Here is a 21953-nt window from a genome sequence, read left to right as displayed (position 1 = left end):
AAATTGAAAACATTTTTAAAATTATTTCCGGTGAGATCGTGCCTGTCAAAATATTTCAAAACAAACGTTGATCTTTGAAAAGAGGAAACAAACGAGCAGCTAAATATTGAAATTTCTTTCCCCAGATCATTTATTTTTTATGCATATCGTTTATTTTTAAATGCACTAATTTTGTCCGGGTTTTCGGTTTACAAATGCGAGCCTTGTGGCATAATAAGTCATTTTAAACTGATAAGTATAAACCGGAAGCATTCTTTGACAGCTGCGATTGGCAGATACAAAAATTCTGAACTCTGCGTTCCATGACTGTGAATTTTTGTTTCAAGACCGGTCAGAACAATGGAAAAGATCTTGTGCGGCGTTCATGGTAAAGAACAATATGTTTTTGGAGGTTACTTGTGACCATTTACGGAGTTAGCATTTATCCGGGGACCCTCCCGATCGAAAATACGAATACACATGACTCTTAAAAGTAGTATGACTTTCAATGCACTATCCCCTAGTGTTGGAACACAATTCAGTTGTCCACAACAGTTATTTTACTTTTTTCCATGTATATCCGTGATTCTAAACAGGCACCACGTGTATGCTAAAAACGGGCGTGAAAGAGGGACCAAGTAAAGGAAAAAGCTTCTACATATGCGTTGACAAGCAAAGCTGTGACTTCTCTCAACCTACCAGGTAATTTGCCAATACATGACTGCCTTTTTCTTTTTTTAACATTTAGTACAAATCTTATTTCACATTTTTCATGTGTGATCAAACTAACATAATTGCCAGACCCTGTTATTTCATCCCACATTAATAAGCACGGATTATGTTGCGTTTTTTCTTGCATTATCATTGTTATCATCTCCTCCAGCATCTCACCATCCCACTGCCTTCAGCATGAAGACTCAGTGGTGGAACTCCAAGCTCTCGTCTACAACAAACAACAACAGAGTCACAGGTGAGTTTGTGCACAGGGGGATTTTTGTAAAGGCTTGACAACCAGAGTTTTTATGTAACATCACCTCTGTCTCACTGATTTAAATCCCTCCTGCAATGGTTGCTATTTTCCAGCCTGTTCTACCGGTGCATTGAGGGGAAAAACGCAGGCCAGCGGTGGTGTGGAAATGTGCCATGGAGTGCAGTATGACCAAATTAATCATTTTAATATCTATAAAATGTCTGTGGAATAATTAAAAGTTTTGGAATATAGAGAATTGAAATATGCAACTATATCACAAAAGCATAAAATTGGACTTCTCTCAAACTTTCCGCTATTAAATATTAATCTTTTTTTAAATCTCTGTTTCCTTTTATTACTCCAGCCAAAAAAAGACAAAAGAAACCCGTTATCTCACACGCAGCAGCTGCCATCTTGCCTGCCGTCTGTCAGAAACCCTTTTAAGGCTCCAGAAAAGGAGGACAAAGACTCTGAGTGGAGAAAGATGCAAGGTGCTGGATCGGTGGCAAAAGATGGGGAAGCATGTCCCCCAGCTGAAGGAAGTAAAGCTCGTCAAAAAGAAAATTTTGTTTCTGCGGTTGCGGAAGAAGAGGATGATCTGAAATCAGAAATTTCTGGCACTTACCGAACCAAAGACCTCCCACCGGGAATGAAGTTAAAGAAGAAAGTTCCAGATAAGGAGAAAAACAGTCCCAAAGTGAATGGTGGGGGGAAATTACAAGAGAAAGTGAACTATGCAAGTGAGCAAGTGCCTGGAGAAGCAGAGAAAAATCTTTCTCCTTCATTAGCCAAGTCTGTTAATATGAAGAAAGTAAGTGTGACGACGAAGGATTCAGATCCGAAGAAACCCAGTACAGATAAAACCTGCATCGAATCCTCACCCAGCAGTTTTACGCAGGCTTCCAAAGACTCTATCACCGTCCACCGTACATCTGACAAACCATCGCAATCCACAGACTCCCATCTATCCAGCAAAGGCCAGGATGAGGATGATGTAGTGCTGGTGTCAGTGAAACCTGCTGCTCAGAAGTCTCCTGCCACTGCTGTTCAAAAAGTCCTGACCACCTACCCGGGATTTCAGCCAGCTTCCAATATCAAATCTCAGGACGATCCCAGAGGACTTCGTAACCTTCTAACTGCTCAGCTCCAACAGAAGAAGGTGGGTGTAAAAGATTAGTCATCAACGAAAATTGAACACAGCTCCATACTCCTTTTTCCATCTCTTACCTGGTGTTAAGGCCACTCTGTCTGCGGTGAATGTGGCTGCACTGCCTGATAAAGAGGAGAGGCTGCGGACCCAGGTCAGAGAGCTGGAGGAAGCCCTGACATCTCTGAGCCTCGGTCAGGCTTCTCAGCCAGGTAACTCCCTCAAAGTCTTGCAGATAAGATGTTAAGTCTGACAGCAGCAGCATTTCAATAAACAAATATTTGCTGCAATTTCAGAGTCCCAGATCAAAACATGTGGTAGTGATACTAGTCCCAGTAACAGCCAGGTAAACCCATTCAACCGGCCCGGTGGCACCATCCTACTCCCAAGTCTTCCTTCTTCAGGTCCCTCCCAGCAGGCCTCCAGCAGCTCTCTGGGGCTCCAGTCACGCCACGGATCCTCTCAGATGTCCGGAGGTAGGCCGAGCAGGGAACTGGTGGAAATGATAATAATAATTATTTTCTCTTGTCATTAAATAAATCATGTCTATATCTTTCCAGCAAACTCACAAGCTCAGGCCCTCTATGGTGGCCGGATGACTGAAGACCGCCTGATGGCGGTGAAAAATGCCACCTGCGAGGCCATCGACCATCTCCACAAATCTCTGGAGTCCTGCCCAGGTGCTGAAGCTGAGTCTCCAGACCCCAGAGGCCTTAAGGTGAAGACACTCCAGTCAGGGGATGAATCAGTCACAGCAGCTTCTGTCCTGCTTTCTGACTATAACGCCGCTCTGTTCTGATCAGGTGACGCTCCTGCCCCACCAGAGGGGAGCGTTGGCCTGGCTGCTGTGGAGAGAAACTCAAAATCCCTGTGGAGGCATTCTGGGTAAGTCCACTGAGCAGTTTGGGTCACTGCTGCCAAGAAATTCAATTTTGGGGGGGACATCTGGTTTGTTTTTTCTTGCATAAATTTCACAAATTACCCTGTTTTTTCTGTCTAAATGCAGCAGATGATATGGGTCTAGGGAAAACCCTGACCATGATTTCGCTCATCCTGACCCAGAAAGATAAGAAAAAGGGGGAAGATAAGAAAAAGGAGAAACAGCTGGATAAATGGCTCTCCAAAACAGGTAACTAGTATAATTTCCCCACTTTTCTTGGTTAAAACAGACAAAGGCAATCCCACCTCTAACGCTTTGATCTACCACTCAGATTCCACCCTCGTGGCTTCTAAAGCAACTCTGATCATCTGTCCCGCCTCTCTGATCCACCACTGGAAGAGAGAGATCGACAGACACGTCAGGTCGTCCAAACTGAGCGTGTACCTTTACCACGGTCCCAACCGTGAGAAGAGTGCTAGAGCGTGAGAGGCCCACTGACACTCTCAAACACGTGCACACTACCTACTGGACGAATCCAGTCTTTCTGAAAATGAACCCATTAAGCAACACTAAACTGACTCTCATTTTATCATTTCAGATGATTTATATTTTCCCTCTCTGCTCCTCAGACTTGCAGATTATGATGTGGTGGTGACCACATACAGTTTGGTCTCTAAAGAGATCCCAGTCCAGAAGGAGGAGGCTGAGAAACCAAACAAAGATGATGTGGTGAGAAACATATTTATGGTGAAAATCTTCCTCTGCCATGAAACGGCTGTTCCCAGAGGTTCTTTTGACATTGTCCAGTGTTTATGATCAGTGATGACAGGTATGAAACTACACGCATGAAGACTTCATCACTTTATTTTTATCAGGCTCCTCCGTCATCGTCCACTCTATTCCGGGTGGCCTGGGAGAGAGTGGTTCTGGATGAAGCCCACAACATCAAGAACCCAAAAGTGCAGACTTCCATGGCCACGTGTCAGCTGAAGGCTCATGCCCGCTGGGCTGTTACTGGAACTCCCATCCAGAATAACCTGCTGGACATGTACTCTCTGCTCAAGTAAGACAAAAACTCACAGGGAGGAGCAGAGTTATAAAAGAGAAGCTTTTCCTTATCGAACACTGCAGAAATGGCCTCGTTGATGCACTTTAATCACTCCAGCAATTCCTAATTTTGAATCCGTAAGCAAATGTTATTGTACGTGTGTAATTTTCACTTTGTAGGACAAGAAATTAAGCAGGAATTCCTTCAAGGTCTGGTGGAGAGTCAACTGGATTGTTGGAACTGGCAGTGGTTGTATCTCGCTCCAAAGGGCTTCTCAGTGGGAGCTGAGACTCCACTAGACCTTGAAGAAGGCCTGACCTGATTAATGGCAATCTTAATGAGGCTTTAAATGAACGGTATCTGTACCGTTAAAAGCGTATCGCCATGTTGATCCATCTGTCAGGTTTCTGCGCTGTTCTCCATTTGATGAGTTCAAGCTGTGGAAAGCTCAGGTGGACAACGGCTCAAGGAGAGGCAGAGAGAGACTCAACATCCTGACCAGGAGTCTTCTGCTCAGACGCACCAAAGATCAGAAAGATGCTGCAGGATCACCCCTGGTAGGATGTTCTGGACTCAAAGATAGTAACCGTAGACACGAGCACGGCTGAGCTGTAATCTCACATCATTTCACACCTTTAACCAACAGTTAATCCAGAATAAACTCAAATTTTACAGGTGACTCTGCCTGACCGGACGTGCGAGGTGCATCGGCTCAAACTGTCCCAGGATGAAAAGGCGGTGTATGATGTGGTCTTTGCCCAGTCCAGGTAGGAGAGTAGGTTGAATCTATCAAACCCGTTTAGAACAGCGAGACATCGTTATTTCCGTTGTGCGCAGCACCATTAAGAAACTGGAGCCTTTTTGCTCTTGTCCTCTAGATCCACTCTGCAGAACTACCTGAAGAGGCACGAAGAAAAGGATGTGAACAAGGGAAACCCTTCCAGCTCCAATCCTTTTAGCAGAGGTGGGTCACCAGTTAGCTTTTACCTATTTAAGATTAAGATTAAGATGAACTTTATTCATCCCCATGGGGAAATTGAATTATAGTAGCAGTGTATGCAGAGTAAAGAGACAGAATAAATAAATACAGATAAGATTAGAACGTTATGACAGAATAATTTATACTCATCTGTACGAGCGCACAGTCATGGTGTCCATCCGACAGGTCTATTCATTTGCTATGGTGCTCTGGTCATGTACAGTTTGATAAACGTTCAGTGGTTGTAGTTCATTCATGAACAGGACACCGGTGTGGCGGGATAGAGAGGGACCGAAATAAATGGTCAATCGACCGAGTTTGAGGATCCAAGTTTGCGTGCAACCCACGCGTCACAAAGGAACTCCCTATTTCACAGTTTAAAGAGGAAATTAGCCCCATTATTGAAAATAGTGGCAGTGTTTTTTTTTTTTTAAAATGCTCTTTAAATATAGTTGAATGACTAGCCTGTCCTGAACCACTGCTCTGGGTGTGGGGAGGTGAAGTTACTCTCTGGTGAGAGAGAGAGTTCATCTTTATCATCGCTGTGTGTGGCTTGATCAGAAGAATGCATGTGCTTCTCCCTCCTGCAGTGGCTCAGGAGTTTGGTTTGTCCCAGACTGGTTCTGCTGTGTCGGGCTCCCAACAGCCTCAACAAGCCTCCAGCACCGTCCACATCCTGTCTCTGCTGCTGCGCCTCCGGCAGTGTTGCTGCCACCTGTCCCTTCTTAAAAAGGTGTCCTCACGTGCACTGATGATCTTCCTCACACTGCAGTAGACACGTGCTTAGCTTGAGCTTCTTGGCTTCTGCCCCCCAGACTCTGGACTCCTCTGAGCTAAATGGAGATGGGATCGTCTTGTCTCTCGAGGAGCAACTCAATGCCCTGTCGCTCACTTCCAGCCCGTCGCAGGCTGGTCCCAAAGATACCGTGGCCCTAAATGGTACCCAGTTCCCCTCAGAGCTCTTTGAGGAGACCAGTGAGAGCACAAAGGTGGGGAGCCAACAGTGACCAGCACCTCTGATTTCACCTGAACAGGAGAATAAAACCACACAAGAAGCTGAATACTAAAAATGTGTCTTATTATTCTTCACTTTTCCAGATTTCTGCCATTCTCTCTGAACTGAAGATGATAAGAGAGAATGATTCTGATCAGAAAAGGTAAAACGTTCGGATCAGCTGTGAAGTTCTTCTGGAGGTTCTTCAGAACCCACCTTTCTGTCCATTATCACCATTTGATGCTCTATTTGTGTCACGTACACCTATAGACTGTATATTCTGACTTGTAAAGTACCTGTCGGCATGTCCCCTGGTAACTTGTAGCGTGATCGTGTCCCAGTGGACCAGCATGCTGCGCATTGTAGCCGTTCACCTGCGGAGAATCGGGCTGAGATACGGAATCATCGATGGGACCGTCAATCCCAAACAGCGCATGGATTTGGTGGAAGAATTCAACACCAATTCTAAAGGGCCACAGGTAATCTCACCCAGTTAAATATTTCTTTAACCACGAAACAATGATTCCGTGATCCTGCCCAGTAAGTTCCTTTGAGTATGCTGGATTATTTGATGCCTTTTAAGAGTCACTAAATATTAACACATTAACATTAAAGGTGATGCTGGTGTCACTTTGTGCTGGAGGAGTTGGTCTCAACCTCATTGGAGGGAATCACCTCTTTCTCATTGACATGCACTGGTGAGACATGCACACACACACACATGTATGTGCACACACACACACACGGCAGCCCGACTTCTTTTACCTTTGCTTCATATAGTTGGCTGTATCCACCATAGCTTTTGATAGAATGGCTGTTGCTCACCAAGTGTGTGTTCAACTGTTAATCACAACAACAATGATGATAAATGAGAAAGTAATTTCCTAATTCCCTGCCATGTTGCTCTTACAGGAATCCAGCCTTAGAGGATCAGGCATGTGACAGAATCTACAGGGTTGGACAAACTAAAGATGTCACCATCCACCGGTAAAAACCAGCGGGATGTCTTGTGTGTTTGTGTAGCTAATACGTGTGTGAAAGCCCCCTAAACTCCGCCTGATTCTTCTTACCCGTAGGAATTCTGTAGATGAACTGAGTTTTTTATGATTTTAGGTTTGAGTGTGAAGACACAGTGGAGGAGAAAATTTCCACACTGCAGGTGAAGAAGAAAGAGCTGGCCCAGAATGTGCTGTCAGGGACAGGAAGCACCTCCACCAAGCTCTCCCTGGCTGATCTCAGAATCATTTTTGGAGTCTGAGACGGGAGAGAACTGTCAAACTCAAGACTAGACTACAGATCTTTTGTGATTAAAATTATTAGGTTTCCTTTAAGTTTCATTATATGACATATTAATAGGATGAAGCAAATAGTTCTTCCCATTGTCTCTTTTTTGTTGTTTGTGTAATAAGTTGATATGATTGGTTTAAATCAAGTGATGCAAGTTATAACATTTCCTTGTGTGTAAAATTATGGAAAATATAGTTGTTGAATAAGCATATAGTGTATTTCTAAATATGGTTAAGGTGTGTGTGTGTGGGGGGGTCTAATATGTGCAGAACATATTTAAGCTTATTTGTAACCTAAAGTCTTCTTTTGGCATCTTATTAAAAAGAGTCAGATTGTCACCCACAACTTGTTCATTTAATGGTATTTTTAAAGTAAGTTTGGGATATTTAAACTTTGACTTTAATCGCACATTTATGACGTCCTTTTCTCACAACAATCGGGGGCGTTCACGTTCATGGTGTAATAGGAATTTTTTTTTATTAAATTCGAAACGATGATTCAATTTTACCAACTAACAGTGTTACATATTTCCGCAACGTATCTATTCAGTAGTGTTGAAAACGCAGAATAAAATGATATTGTAGACGCCGATAAGCTTGGTCGAAAACTATAAAATTATACAAACGCGCCGAGATTTTGGGAATGCCTAGAGAAGCAGAGAAAAATCTTTCTCCTTCATTAGCCAAGTCTGTTAATATGAAGAAAGTAAGTGTGACGACGAAGGATTCAGATCCGAAGAAACCCAGTACAGATAAAACCTGCATCGAATCCTCACCCAGCAGTTTTACGCAGGCTTCCAAAGACTCTATCACCGTCCACCGTACATCTGACAAACCATCGCCATCCACAGACTCCCATCTATCCAGCAAAGGCCAGGATGAGGATGATGTAGTGCTGGTGTCAGTGAAACCTGCTGCTCAGAAGTCTCCTGCCACTGCTGTTCAAAAAGTCCTGACCACCTACCCGGGATTTCAGCCAGCTTCCAATATCAAATCTCAGGACGATCCCAGAGGACTTCGTAACCTTCTAACTGCTCAGCTCCAACAGAAGAAGGTGGGTGTAAAAGATTAGTCATCAATGAAAATTGAACACCGCTCCATACTCCTTTCTCCATCTTGTGAGAAGAATTATTGTTGTTATTACTATTATCGTTTCAATGCTATAGTAAGTATAGTAAGTAGATTTAGAATGTTTAATCAAAAAGAATGTATGAGTGTTTGAATCAAGTATTGTAGCTGTTATGTACCCAGCACTGAGAGGTACCATGTTCAAGGACACGAGGAAGTCGGAGAAGGAATCATGAGGTCAGATTGACATAAATCTTGTGTGCACCAAATAAAAGAGGAGAGCGAGCAGCAGACGGACGGAGTTGAGAGAGGAAGCTTGAACTGCTCGTCAGCTCTCCCTTGCAAGGCCTCCTGTTGTTTGCGTGGTTGATCTGAGTCTAGTGAACGAACAGCGCGGGTGACCAAACATCACCCTCACAAAAATTGCTCCTTCGAGCCGGATCCCAAGACCTGGAGAGGAGCGCCGTGGGACGACTGAACGCCGAAGTCTGTGCGCAGCCGGAGTCAAAAGGACGTCCGAAGTGAAAGACCTTTCATCACGAGTTGACGGAAGGCCGGTCTTCGTCCCTCCCTTCGTCCCTCCCAAAAAGCGCTACACAGAAAATACCGCGGTATTGCCTGCCTGGTCATCGGGAGAGAAGCAGAGGCAAGATACACCCGCCTCCTCGGAGGTAGAAGCCTGGTGTATACTCTCCTGATTAAAAAAGAGGGGTTATAAGGCCACGGCAGAGGGACTGAACTAGATATCCTGTAGGGATTGAGGGTTGTTCAGTCGGGAGATCAGGCGTCTCCACTCAAGTATATAAAAACTGATAAATAAAGTGCAAACATGGGCAACCAACATTCCACAAAAGGTGCTGAATTCGAAAACCCAGCATCATGTAAACACATGGAAGACAAATATCCAGGTTCATGCTCATATGTTCAGCTGTGGATGACTAAGTTCGATTGGGATGGTAACTTAGACAGGCCAGGCAATATTGCAAAATTAAAAGAAGTTACTATACTAACGGTACTGAAACACAGCAAGTCCTCATGTGCGTTAATGGCAAGAAATGAGGCACTGTTAGAGGAGATTGGGTCCCAGTGGATCCAGCCACTCAACAACCATGGCAGCCTGGCAGCCAAGAACTAAATGACAGACTTGACAGACTGTACGAGCGCATGCGAACTGTTTTTACTAGACGAGCTGACTGCGTTAAAGCAGTGGTGGCAGCATCTGAGGCAGTAAAAGCCTCCGCAGGAGTGGTGCTATATCATGAGCTAACTTTGCTAGTTCCACATGCAGTGTCAATACTGCTGCTACAAAGTAAGATCGCATTCCTGTCGCCCGCACGTCATCTTTCCTGCATGGCAGTGTTGCTCTCTCAGCCGAATCTGACGATTCGACGCTGTACGACCTTAAACCCAGCGACGCTGCTACCCACCGCAGAAGAGGGACACCAGCACAACTGCCTGGATGAGGTCTCCACCAAGGTCCTGCCGCGACCAGATCTCAGTGATGTCGCGTTGACTACAGGACAGACACTCTTTGTGGATGGATCATCGAGAAAGGATGACTGTGGACGCACTAGAACTGCCTATGCAGTAGTCACAGCAACTGAGGTGGTGGAGGCGAAATCACTTCCCTCCTCCTATTCTGCTCAAGCTGCAGAACTCGTCGCACTCACACGTGCCTGTGAATTAAGCAAAGGACAAGATGTTACCATTTATACAGATAGTCAATATGCTTTTTCCACGCTGTTTGTGTTTGCTGAACAATGGAATTTAAGAGGGATGAAAACGTCGACCGGCAAACCGGTCATGCATGCAGAACTGTTAAAAAAGTTAATGGCAGCAGTACAGCAGCCACGTAAAATAGCTGTATGTAAATGCACTGCACACACTAACAACACAGACGCAGTCTCACAAGGCAATGCCTTTGCTGACAGAGCCGCAAAGGCTGCAGCAAATAACAACACACTTCTTGATAATGAGGAATCATTTAGCCTTAGAACCTGCAGATAATGATATTCTAAAAGAAATGCAACAAAGTGCTCCAGAAAAAAGAAAAGGCCACGTGGAAGAAGCGAGGAGCCAAACTGGATGACAAAGGACTGTTAACCATAGGAAACAAACCAATCCTTCCCCGGAATATGCATAAATGGGCAGCATTAGTGAGCCATGGGCCATGCCATGTCTCAACAGGAGGGATGGTACAGAATGAACATTATTACACTATAGGATTTCATACATACTCAAAAAAAATTTGTTCACAATGTGCTATTTGTGTAAAACACAGCCCACAGGGAGCCCTTAAGGCCCCTGCAGGTATTACACCATTGCCAAATCATCCATTTCACACAGTTTTTCTAGATTTTATTCAGCTAACACCATGTGAAGGTAAACAATATTGTCTAGTAGTGTTAGATGGATTTACTAGGTGGGTAGAAATTTTCCCCACAGCAAAAGCAGATGCACTGACAGTAGCAAAAGTTTTATGTAGAGAGATCATTCCCAGGTTTGGCATCCCGAAGGTCATCTGGAGCGACAATGGAAGCCATTTTGTAAATGAGATAGTGAAAACTGTAGGAGTAACTTTGGACATTGATTTGAAGAATCACTGCGCATACCACCCCCAGAGTGCAGGATTGGTTGAAAGAGTCAACGGTACTATTAAGAACAGACTGAAGAAGTGTATGGACGAGACAGGAAAGAACTGGATGTTTTGTCTCGACCTGGTGAAATTATGGATGCACATAACACCACACAAGAAAACAGGCATCACACCCTTTGAAGCATTATATGGGCGGCCTTATTGCCTGCCATACTTTGCAACAACAAATGAGCTAGAACATGTTGAGAAAACAAAAGCAGATTATCTGAAAAAAGTGTTACTCAACCGATGTGTGAATGCTGTAAATGTTCTGCCTAGTCCTGTGTCTTCCACAGATTCCAGAAATGTGTTTCTAGGAAAATGACGTAATGCATTTAAATTTCATGAAATGAAATGATGTAATACTGACAATGAGAATCTAGACGCATTTAACGATAAACAGGAGGGAAATGTGAGAAGAATTATTGTTGTTATTACTATTATCGTTTCAATGCTATAGTAAGTATAGTAAGTAGATTTAGAACGTTTAATCAAAAAGAATGTATGAGTGTTTGAATCAAGTATTGTAGCTGTTATGTACCCAGCACTGGGAGGTATCATGTTCAAGGACACGAGGAAGTCGTAGAGATAGGAGGAGAAGGAATCATGAGGTCAGATTGATACAAATCTTGTGTGCACCAAATAAAAGAGGAGAGCGAGCAGCAGACGGACGGAGTTGAGAGAGGAAGCTTGAACTGCTCGTCAGCTCTCCCTTGCAAGGCCTCCTGTTGTTTGCGTGGTTGATCTGAGTCTAGTGAACGAACAGCGCGGGTGACCAAACATCACCCTCACAAAAATTGGTCCTTCGAGCCGGATCCCAAGACCTGGAGAGGAGCGCCGTGGGACGACTGAACGCCGAAGTCTGTGCGCAGCCGGAGTCAAAAGGACGTCCGAAGTGAAAGACCTTTCAGCAAGAGTTGACGGAAGGCCGGTCTTCGTCCCTCCCAGGGCGACCATCTCCAGTGACGGGAAGAAGGCACTAAAACAACTCAGAGAGAAACCATAGAAGCAACGGAGTGAGTATAAGACACAAAAAGCGCTACACGGAAAATACCGCGGTATTGCCTGCCTGGTCATCGGGAGAGAAGCAGAGGCAAGATACACCCGCCTCCTCGGAGGTAGAAGCCTGGTGTATACTCTCCTGATTAAAAAAGAGGGGTTATAAGGCCACGGCGGAGGGACTGAACTAGATATCCTGTATGGATTGAGGATTGTTCAGTCGGGAGATCAGGCGTCTCCACTCAAGTACATAAAAACTGATAAATAAAGTGCAAACATGGGCAACCAACATTCCACAAAAGGTGCTGAATTCGAAATCCCAGCATCATGTAAACACATGGAAGACAAATATCGAGGTTCATGCTCATATGTTCAGCTGTGGATGACTAAGTTCGATTGGGATGGTAACTTAGACAGGCCAGGCAATATTGCAAAATTAAAAGAAGTTACTATACTAACGGTACTGAAACCCAGCAAGTCCTCATGTGCGTTAATGGCAAGAAATGAGGCACTGTTAGAGGAGATTGGGTCCCAGTGGATCCAGCCACTCAACAACCATGGCAGCCAAGAACTAAATGACAGACTTGACAGACTGTACGAGCGCATGCGAACTGTTTTTACTAGACGAGCTGACTGCGTTAAAGCAGTGGTGGCAGCATCTGAGGCAGTAAAAGCCTCCGCAGGAGTGGTGCTATATCATGAGCTAACTTTGCTAGTTCCACATGCAGTGTCAATACTGCTGCTACAAAGTAAGATCGCATTCCTGTCGCCCGCACGTCATCTTTCCTGCATGGCAGTGGTGCTGTCTCAGCCGAATCTGACGATTCGACGCTGTACGACCTTAAACCCAGCAACGCTGCTACCCACCGCAGAAGAGGGACACCAGCACAACTGCCTGGATGAGGTCTCCACCAAGGTCCTGCCGCGACCAGATCTCAGTGATGTCGCGTTGACTACAGGACGGATACTCTTTGTGGATGGATCATCGAGAAAGGATGACTGTGGACGCACTAGAACTGCCTATGCAGTAGTCACAGCAACTGAGGTGGTGGAGGCGAAATCACTTCCCTCCTCCTATTCTGCTCAAGCTGCAGAACTCGTCGCACTCACACGTGCCTGTGAATTAAGCAAAGGACAAGATGTTACCATTTATACAGATAGTCAATATGCTTTTTCCACGCTGTTTGTGTTTGCTGAACAATGGAATTTAAGAGGGATGAAAACGTCGACCGGCAAACCGGTCATGCATGCAGAACTGTTAAAAAAGTTAATGGCAGCAGTACAGCAGCCACGTAAAATAGCTGTATGTAAATGCACTGCACACACTAACAACACAGACGCAGTCTCACAAGGCAATGCCTTTGCTGACAGAGCCGCAAAGGCTGCAGCAAATAACAACACACTTCTTGATAATGAGGAATCATTTAGCCTTAGAACCTGCAGATAATGATATTCTAAAAGAAATGCAACAAAGTGCTCCAGAAAAAAGAAAAGGCCACGTGGAAGAAGCGAGGAGCCAAACTGGATGACAAAGGACTGTTAACCATAGGAAACAAACCAATCCTTCCCCGGAATATGCATAAATGGGCAGCATTAGTGAGCCATGGGCCATGCCATGTCTCAACAGGAGGGATGGTACAGAATGAACATTATTACACTATAGGATTTCATACATACTCAAAAAAAATTTGTTCACAATGTGCTATTTGTGTAAAACACAGCCCACAGGGAGCCCTTAAGGCCCCTGCAGGTATTACACCATTGCCAAATCATCCATTTCACACAGTTTTTCTAGATTTTATTCAGCTAACACCATGTGAAGGTAAACAATATTGTCTAGTAGTGTTAGATGGATTTACTAGGTGGGTAGAAATTTTCCCCACAGCAAAAGCAGATGCACTGACAGTAGCAAAAGTTTTATGTAGAGAGATCATTCCCAGGTTTGGCATCCCGAAGGTCATCTGGAGCGACAATGGAAGCCATTTTGTAAATGAGATAGTGAAAACTGTAGGAGTAACTTTGGACATTGATTTGAAGAATCACTGCGCATACCACCCCCAGAGTGCAGGATTGGTTGAAAGAGTCAACGGTACTATTAAGAACAGACTGAAGAAGTGTATGGACGAGACAGGAAAGAACTGGATGTTTTGTCTCGACCTGGTGAAATTATGGATGCACATAACACCACACAAGAAAACAGGCATCACACCCTTTGAAGCATTATATGGGCGGCCTTATTGCCTGCCATACTTTGCAACAACAAATGAGCTAGAACATGTTGAGAAAACAAAAGCAGATTATCTGAAAAAAGTGTTACTCAACCGATGTGTGAATGCTGTAAATGTTCTGCCTAGTCCTGTGTCTTCCACAGATTCCAGAAATGTGTTTCTAGGAAAATGCATTTAATGCATTTAAATTTCATGAAATGATGTAATACTGACAATGAGAATCTAGACGCATTTAACGATAAACAGGAGGGAAATGTGAGAAGAATTATTGTTGTTATTACTATTATCGTTTCAATGCTATAGTAAGTATAGTAAGTAGATTTAGAATGTTTAATCAAAAAGAATGTATGAGTGTTTGAATCAAGTATTGTAGCTGTTATGTACCCAGCACTGGGAGGTATCATGTTCAAGGACACGAGGAAGTCGTAGAGATAGGAGGAGAAGGAATCATGAGGTCAGATTGATACAAATCTTGTGTGCACCAAATAAAAGAGGAGAGCGAGCAGCAGACGGACGGAGTTGAGAGAGGAAGCTTGAACTGCTCGTCAGCTCTCCCTTGCAAGGCCTCCTGTTGTTTGCGTGGTTGATCTGAGTCTAGTGAACGAACAGCGCGGGTGACCAAACATCACCCTCACAAAAATTGGTCCTTCGAGCCGGATCCCAAGACCTGGAGAGGAGCGCCGTGGGACGACCGAACGCCGAAGTCTGCGCGCAGCCGGAGTCAAAAAGACGTCCGAAGTGAAAGACCTTTCATCACGAGTTGACGGAAGGCCGGTCTTCGTCCCTCCCAGGGCGACCATCTCCAGTGACGGGAAGAAGGCACTAAAACAACTCAGAGAGAAACCATAGCGACAACGGAGTGAGTATAAGACACAAAAAGCGCTACATGGAAAATACCGCGGTATTGCCTGCCTGGTCATCGGGAGAGAAGCAGAGGCAAGATACACCCGCCTCCTCGGAGGTAGAAGCCTGGTGTATACTCTCCTGATTAAAAAAGAGGGGTTATAAGGCCACGGCGGAGGGACTGAACTAGATATCCTGTAGGGATTGAGGATTGTTCAGTCGGGAGATCAGGCGTCTCCACTCAAGTACATAAAAACTGATAAATAAAGTGCAAACATGGGCAACCAACATTCCACAAAAGGTGCTGAATTCGAAATCCCAGCATCATGTAAACACATGGAAGACAAATATCGAGGTTCATGCTCATATGTTCAGCTGTGGATGACTAAGTTCGATTGGGATGGTAACTTAGATAAGCCAGGCAATATTATAAAATTAAAAGAAGTTACTATACTAACGGTACTGAAACCCAGCAAGTCCTCATGTGCGTTAATGGCAAGAAATGAGGCACTGTTAGAGGAGATTGGGTCCCAGTGGATCCAGTCACTCAACAACCATGGCAGCCTGGCAGCCAAGAACTAAATGACAGACTTGACAGACTGTACGAGCGCATGCGAACTGCTTTTACCAGACGAGCTGACTACAGCGCCATTACGGCCATGAGACAAAAGACTGACGAAAGTTTTGAAGACTATAGCATGAGAATGAAAGATGTGTTCCGAAAAATAGTGGAATTCCGTATGCGGAAGAACCAGAAGGTCCCTACCAACAGCAGTTAAAGCAAGCTATACATGGGGGATCAAAATCAGAGATAAAAACCTGGGTAGAGAGACAATTAGTTGATTTCGGAACTTGTAACCTAAACCGCTATGAACAACATGCTATGCATGCTGAAAGACAATGCAAAAAAGGTAAGAACCAATCAACAGGCATGTTTTTCAATGCCAACCCTCTCCCAAGCCGAGGCCGCGGACATGGGCGAGGCCGAGGCGGAAGGGGAGGAGGAGGCAATTTCCGTGAAAAAGATCAGTGTCATTATTGTAAAAATTATGGACACTGGGAACGTGATTGCAAAAAGAAACAACGTGACCAGGGATACAATAGAGGACAGCAGCAAGGTTCTAATCCACCTCAACAATGACTAGAACCGGAAAAAGATGTCACAAAAATTAAAACAAATCAGGGCACAAAATTTGACCAATTTGAAAAAGAAGACTTTGCAAATGGTCTCATAACGGTCTCATAACTAAAGAAAGAATGTCGGTTCCTGTAGATGTTTGTGACCCTGTAAGTGGAATCACACTTAAAGCCCCTTTCGTGATCTCCACCACATGTCCCGTAAATCTGTTAGGAAGAGATCTTATCTCTCAGCTTCAGTTGATGATTCGTACCACAGCCGAAGGGATGTGGTCTGTAGATAGAATGGTTAATCTGTGGGTAAGAGAAGGAGAGATGTGCAGTAAATTTTGGTCACTTGACATTCCTGAAAAGCAGCCCCCTCCATTTTCTGACCCAATCACTATGATATATGGTAAAGCTCTGTCATACTTACAGCCTGAAGCCCAGCTCCACAATCAAGCTGACCTGCATGTAACCATGCACGTGGAGCGCACTGGTGAGATCTGTAAATCAGACCCACACGGCACATCAAGCTATGCAGAGCAGTTTGCTGAACTCAAAGATCCACAAATGATTGTAATTATGCATCTATATGTGTGTGGTCAAACAGCTGTCTGCACGGCAGGAAGCCTTTCCGCCGAAGCAGCAGCGCTATTCAAAGTGTCAGGTTCTGTACCACATGTTTCTATTGCTAAACCGCTTAAGAAAAGATGGCAAGACTTGGGATGTGACGTAAAACACTGGAGCAGCCTGCCCTATAGGCCTAAGGGTGAGGTTGATTTTAATGATCAGTTCCAGGTGTGGCGTATTCCCCTTAAAACATGGTTGCTGACACATCCAGCAACGCACCTCACAGACCAGAGTTCATGAGAAGAAAACATCTTCCTCACGCAATCTCTTACCTGGTGTTAAGGCCACTCTGTCTGCGGTGAATGTGGCTGCACTGCCTGATAAAGGGGAGAGGCTGCGGACCCAGATCAGAGAGCTGGAGGAAGCCCTGGCATCTCTGAGCATTGGTCAGGCTTCTCAGCCAGGTAACTCCCTCAAAGTCTTGCAGATAAGATGTTAAGTCTGACAGCAGCAGCATTCCAACAAAAAAATATTTGCTGCAATTTCAGAGTCCCAGATCAAAACATGTGGTAGTGATACTAGTCCCAGTAACAGCCAGGTAAACCCGTTCAACCGGCCAGGTGGCACCATCCTACTCCCAAGTCTTCCTTCTTCAGGTCCCTCCCAGCAGGCCTCCAGCAGCTCTCTGGGGCTCCAGTCACGCCACGGATCCTCTCAGATGTCTGGAGGTAGGCCGAGCAGGGAACTGGTGGAAATGATTATAATAATTTATCTATTATTTTCTCTTGTCATTAAATAAATCATGTCTATATCTTTCCAGCAAACTCACAAGCTCAGGCCTTCGATGGTGGCCGGATGACTGAAGACCGCCTGATGGCGGAGGCCATCGACAATCTTCACAACTCTCTGGAGTCCTGCCCAGGTGCTGAAGTTGAGTCTGAAGACCCCAGAGGCCTTAAGGTGAAGACACTCCAGTCAGGGGATGAATCAGTCACAGCAGCTTCTGTCCTGCTTTCTGACTATAACGCCGCTCTGTTCTGATCAGGTGAAGCTCCTGCCCCACCAGAAAAGAGCGTTGGCCTGGCTGCTGTGGAGAGAAACTCAAAATCCCTGTGGAGGCATTCTGGGTAAATCCACTGAGCAGTTTCGGTCACTGCTGCCAAGAAATTCAATAATGGGGGGACATCTGGTTTGTTTTTTCTTGCATAAGTCTCACAAATTACCCTGGTTTTTCTGTCTAAATGCAGCAGATGAAATTGATCTAGGGAAAACCCTGACCATGATTTCGCTGATCCTGAAAGATAAGAAAAAGGGGGAAGATAAGAAAAAGGAGAAACAGCTGGATAAATGGCTCTCCAAAACAGGTAACTAGTATAATTTCTCCACTTTTCTTGGTTAAAACAAAGGCAATCCCACCTCTAACGTTTTGATCTACCACTCAGATTCCACCCTCGTGGCTTCTAAAGCAACTCTGATCATCTGTCCCACCTATGTGATCCACCACTGGAAGAGAGAGATCGACAGACACGTCAGTTCGTCCGAACTGAGCGTGTACCTTTACCACGGTCCCAACCGTGAAAGGAGTGCTAGAGCGTGAGAGGCCCACTGACACGCTCACACACGTGCACACTACCTACTGGACGAATCCAGTCTTTCTGAAAATGAACCCATTAAGCAACACTAAACTGACTCTCATTTTATCATTTTAGATGATTTATATTTTCCCTCTCTGCTCCTCAGACTTGCAGATTATGATGTGGTGGTGACCACATACAGTTTGGTCTCTCAAGAGATCCCAGTCCAGAAGGAGGAGGCTGAGAAACCAAACAAAGATGATGTGGTGAGAAACATATTTATGGTGAAAATCTTCCTCTGCCATGAAACGGCTGTTCCCAGAGGTTCTTTTGACATTGTCCAGTGTTTATGATCAGTGATGGCAGGTATGAAACTACATGTATGAACACTTCATCACTTTATTTTTATCAGGCTCCTCCGTCATCGTCCACTCTATTCCGGGTGGCCTGGGAGAGAGTGGTTCTGGATGAAGCCCACAACATCAAGAACCCAGAAGTGCATACTTCCGTGGCCACGTGTCAGCTGACGGCTCATGCCCGCTGGGCTGTTACTGGAACTCCCATCCAGAATAACCTGCTGGACATGTACTCTCTGCTCAAGTAAGACAAAAACACACAGGGAGGAGCAGAGTTATAAAAGAGAAGCTTTTCCTTATCGAACACTGCAGAAATGGCCTCGTTGATGCACTTTAATCACTCCAGCAATTCCTAATTTTGAATCCGTAAGCAAATGTTATTGTACGTGTGTAATTTTCACTTTGTAGGACAAGAAATGAAGCAGGAATTCCTTCAAGGTCTAGTGGAGAGTCAACTGGATTGTTTGGAGGAACTGGCAGTGGTTGTATCTCGTTCCAAAGGGCTTCTCAGTGGGAGCTGAGACTCCACTAGACCTTGAAGAAGGCCTGACCTGATTAATGGCAATCTTAATGAGGCTTTAAATGAACGGTATCTGTACCGTTAAAAGCGTATCGCCATGTTGATCCATCTGTCAGGTTTCTGCGTTATTCTCCATTTGATGAGTTCAAGCTGTGGAAAGCTCAGGTGGACAACGGCTCAGATACAGGCATCAAGAGACTCCACATCCTGACCAGGAGTCTTCTGCTCAGACGCACCAAAGATCAGAAAGATGCTAAAGGATCACCCCTGGTAGGATGATCGGGACTCAAAGATAGTAACCGTAGACGCGAGCACGGCTGAGCTGTAATCTCACATCATTTCACACCTTTAAGCAACAGTTAATCCAGAATAAACTCAAATTTTACAGGTGACTCTGCCTGGCCTGATGTGCAAGGTGCATCGGCCCAAACTGTCCCAGGATGAAAAGAAGGTGTATGATGGTTTGTCCCAGACTGGTTCTGCTGCGTCGGGCTCCCAACAGCCTCAACAAGCCTCCAGCACCAAGGACAATCTGTCTGTGCGCCTCCGGCAGTGTTGCTGCCACCTGTCCCTTCTTAAAGAGGTGTCCTCACGTGCACTGATGATCTTCCTCACACTGCAGTAGACACGTGCTTAGCTTGAGCTTCTTGGCTTCTGCCCCCCAGACTCTCGACCCCTCTGAGCTAAATGGAGATGAGATCGTCGTGCCTCTCGAGGAGCAACTCAATGCCCTGTCGCTCACTTCCAGCCCGTCGCAGGCTGGTCCCAAAGATACCGTGACCCTATTTGGTACCCAGTTCCCCTCAGAGCTCTTTGAGAAGTCCAGTGAGAGCACAAAGGTGGGGAGCCAACAGTGACCAGCACCTCTGATTTCACCTGAACAGGAGAATAAAACACACAAGAAGCTGAATACTAAAAATGTCTTATTATTCTTCACTTTTCCAGATTTCTGCCATTCTCTCTGAACTGAAGAAGATAAGAGAGAATGATTCTCATCAGAAAAGGTAAAACGTTCGGATCAGCTGTGAAGTTCTTCTGGAGGTTCTTCAGAACCCACCTTTCTGTCCATTATCACCATTTGATGCTCTATTTGTGTCACGTACACCTATAGACTGTATATTCTGACTTGTAAAGTACCTGTCGGCATGTCCCCTGGTAACTTGTAGCGTGATCGTGTCCCAGTGGACCAGCATGCTGCGCATTGTAGCCGTTCACCTGGAGAGCATCGGGCTGAGATACGGAATCATCGATGGGGACGTCAATCCCGAACAGCGCATGGATTTGGTGAAAGAATTCAACGACAATCCTAAAGGGCCACAGGTAATCTCACCCAGTTAAATATTTCTTTAACCACGAAACAATGATTCCGTGATCCTGCCCAGTAAGTTCCTTTGAGTATGCTGGATTATTTGTTGCCTTTTAAGAGTCACTAAATATGAACACATTAACATTAAAGGTGATGCTGGTGTCACTTCGTACTCAAGATGGTCTCAACCTCATTGGAGGGAATCACCTCTTTCTCACTGAGATGCACTGGTGAGACATGCACACACACACACACATGTACTGTATGTGCACACACACACACGGCAGCCCGACTTCTTTTACCTTTGCTTCATATAGTTGGCTGTATCCACCATAGCTTCTGATAGAATGGCTGTTGCTCACCAAGTGTGTGTTCAACTGTTAATCACAACAACAATGATGATAAATGAGAAAGTAATTTCCTAATTCCCTGCCATGTTGCTCTTACAGGAATCCAGCCATAGAGGATCAGGCATGTGCCAGAATCTACAGGGTTGGACAAACTAAAGATGTCACCATCCACCGGTAAAAACCAGCGGGATGTCTTGTGTGTTTGTGTAGCTAATACGTGTGTGAAAGCCCCTTAAACTCCACCTGATTCTTCTTACCCGTAGGAATTCTGTAGATGAACTGAGTTTTTTGTGATTTTAGGTTTGTGTGTAAAGACACAGTGGAGGAGGAAATTTCCACACTGCAGGTAGAGAAGAGAAAGCTGGCCCAGAATGTGCTGTCAGGGACAGGAAGCACCTCCACCAAGCTCTCCCTGGCTGATCTCAGAAAAATCTTTGGAGTCTGAGACGGGAGAGAACTGTCAAACTCAAGACTAGAGTACAGATCTTTTGTGATTAAAATTATTAGGTTTCCTTTAAGTTTCATTATATGACATATTAATAAGATGAGGCAAATAGTTCTTCCCATTTTTGTCTCTTTTTTTTGCCTGTGTAATAAGTTGATATGATTGGTTTAAATCAAGTGATGCAAGTTATAACATTTCCTTGTGTGTAAAATCATGGAAAATATAGTTGTTGAATAAGCATATAGTGTATTTCTAAATATGGTTAAGGTGTGTGTGTGGGGGGGGGTCTAATATGTGCAGAACATATTTAAGCTTATTTGTAACCTAAAGTCTTCTTTTGGCATCTTATTAAAAAGAGTCAGATTGTCACCCACAACTTGTTCATTTAATGGTATTTTTAAAGTAAGTTTGGGATATTTAAACTTTGACTTTAATCGCACGTTTATGAAGTCCTTTTCTCACAACAAACAATCGGGGACGTTCATGGTGTAATAGGAATTTTTTTTTATTAAATTTGAAACAATGATTCAATTTTACCAACTAACAGTGTTACATATTTCCGCAACGTATCTATTCAGTAGTGTTGAAAACGCAGAATAAAATGATATTGTAGACGCCGATAAGCTTGGTCGAAAACTATAAAATTATACAAACGCG

At 44.6% G+C, this 21953-nt stretch overlaps 1 protein-coding gene across 6 annotated transcripts; it reads left to right on the top strand.

The window, feature by feature from the left end:
- Window positions 1-256: 256 nt before the first annotated feature.
- On the top strand, window positions 257-21672 carry LOC101066696 (transcription termination factor 2). 6 transcript variants are annotated; one of them, XM_029844094.1, is made up of 23 exons: window positions 257-367; window positions 576-681; window positions 863-949; window positions 1063-1132; window positions 1314-2108; window positions 2188-2308; window positions 2393-2572; window positions 2657-2814; window positions 2900-2981; window positions 3103-3225; window positions 3308-3458; window positions 3606-3705; window positions 3852-4039; window positions 4428-4581; window positions 4700-4791; window positions 4903-4988; window positions 5594-5736; window positions 19861-20034; window positions 20141-20199; window positions 20362-20515; window positions 20652-20731; window positions 20951-21025; window positions 21152-21672. In XM_029844094.1, the coding sequence occupies exons 1-23, from the start codon at window positions 340-342 to the stop codon at window positions 21294-21296; spliced, it is 3351 nt and encodes a 1116-aa protein (XP_029699954.1). In that variant the 5' UTR covers window positions 257-339; the 3' UTR covers window positions 21297-21672. The 6 variants fall into 6 exon arrangements, with proteins under 6 accessions (XP_029699954.1, XP_029699949.1, XP_029699944.1 ...); XM_029844089.1 differs by lacking the exons at window positions 19861-20034; window positions 20141-20199; window positions 20362-20515; window positions 20652-20731; window positions 20951-21025 and adding exons at window positions 5819-5992; window positions 6102-6160; window positions 6323-6476; window positions 6613-6695; window positions 6910-6984; XM_029844084.1 differs by lacking the exons at window positions 19861-20034; window positions 20141-20199; window positions 20362-20515; ... (1 more) ...; window positions 20951-21025; window positions 21152-21672 and adding exons at window positions 5819-5992; window positions 6102-6160; window positions 6323-6476; ... (1 more) ...; window positions 6910-6984; window positions 7111-7629.
- The last annotated feature ends 281 nt before the right edge of the window (window positions 21673-21953 follow it).

The sequence above is a fragment of the Takifugu rubripes genome, chromosome 1, assembly GCF_901000725.2.
Source record: "Takifugu rubripes chromosome 1, fTakRub1.2, whole genome shotgun sequence".
NCBI classification, from domain to species: Eukaryota; Metazoa; Chordata; class Actinopteri; order Tetraodontiformes; family Tetraodontidae; genus Takifugu; species Takifugu rubripes.
Note: the sequence above shows the minus strand (reverse complement) of the source record. Positions and strands in the feature narration are given on the sequence as shown.

Excerpts from the sequence above, each read along its gene's own strand:
- LOC101066696 (XM_029844089.1), top strand. The coding sequence starts at position 340 with ATGGAAAAGATCTTGTGCGGCGTTCATG. Across the intron at positions 950-1,062 it reads AAACAACAACAGAGTCACAG|CCTGTTCTACCGGTGCATTG; the intron begins GTGAGTTTGTGC and ends GCTATTTTCCAG. Across the intron at positions 1,133-1,313 it reads GAAATGTGCCATGGAGTGCA|CCAAAAAAAGACAAAAGAAA; the intron begins GTATGACCAAAT and ends TTATTACTCCAG.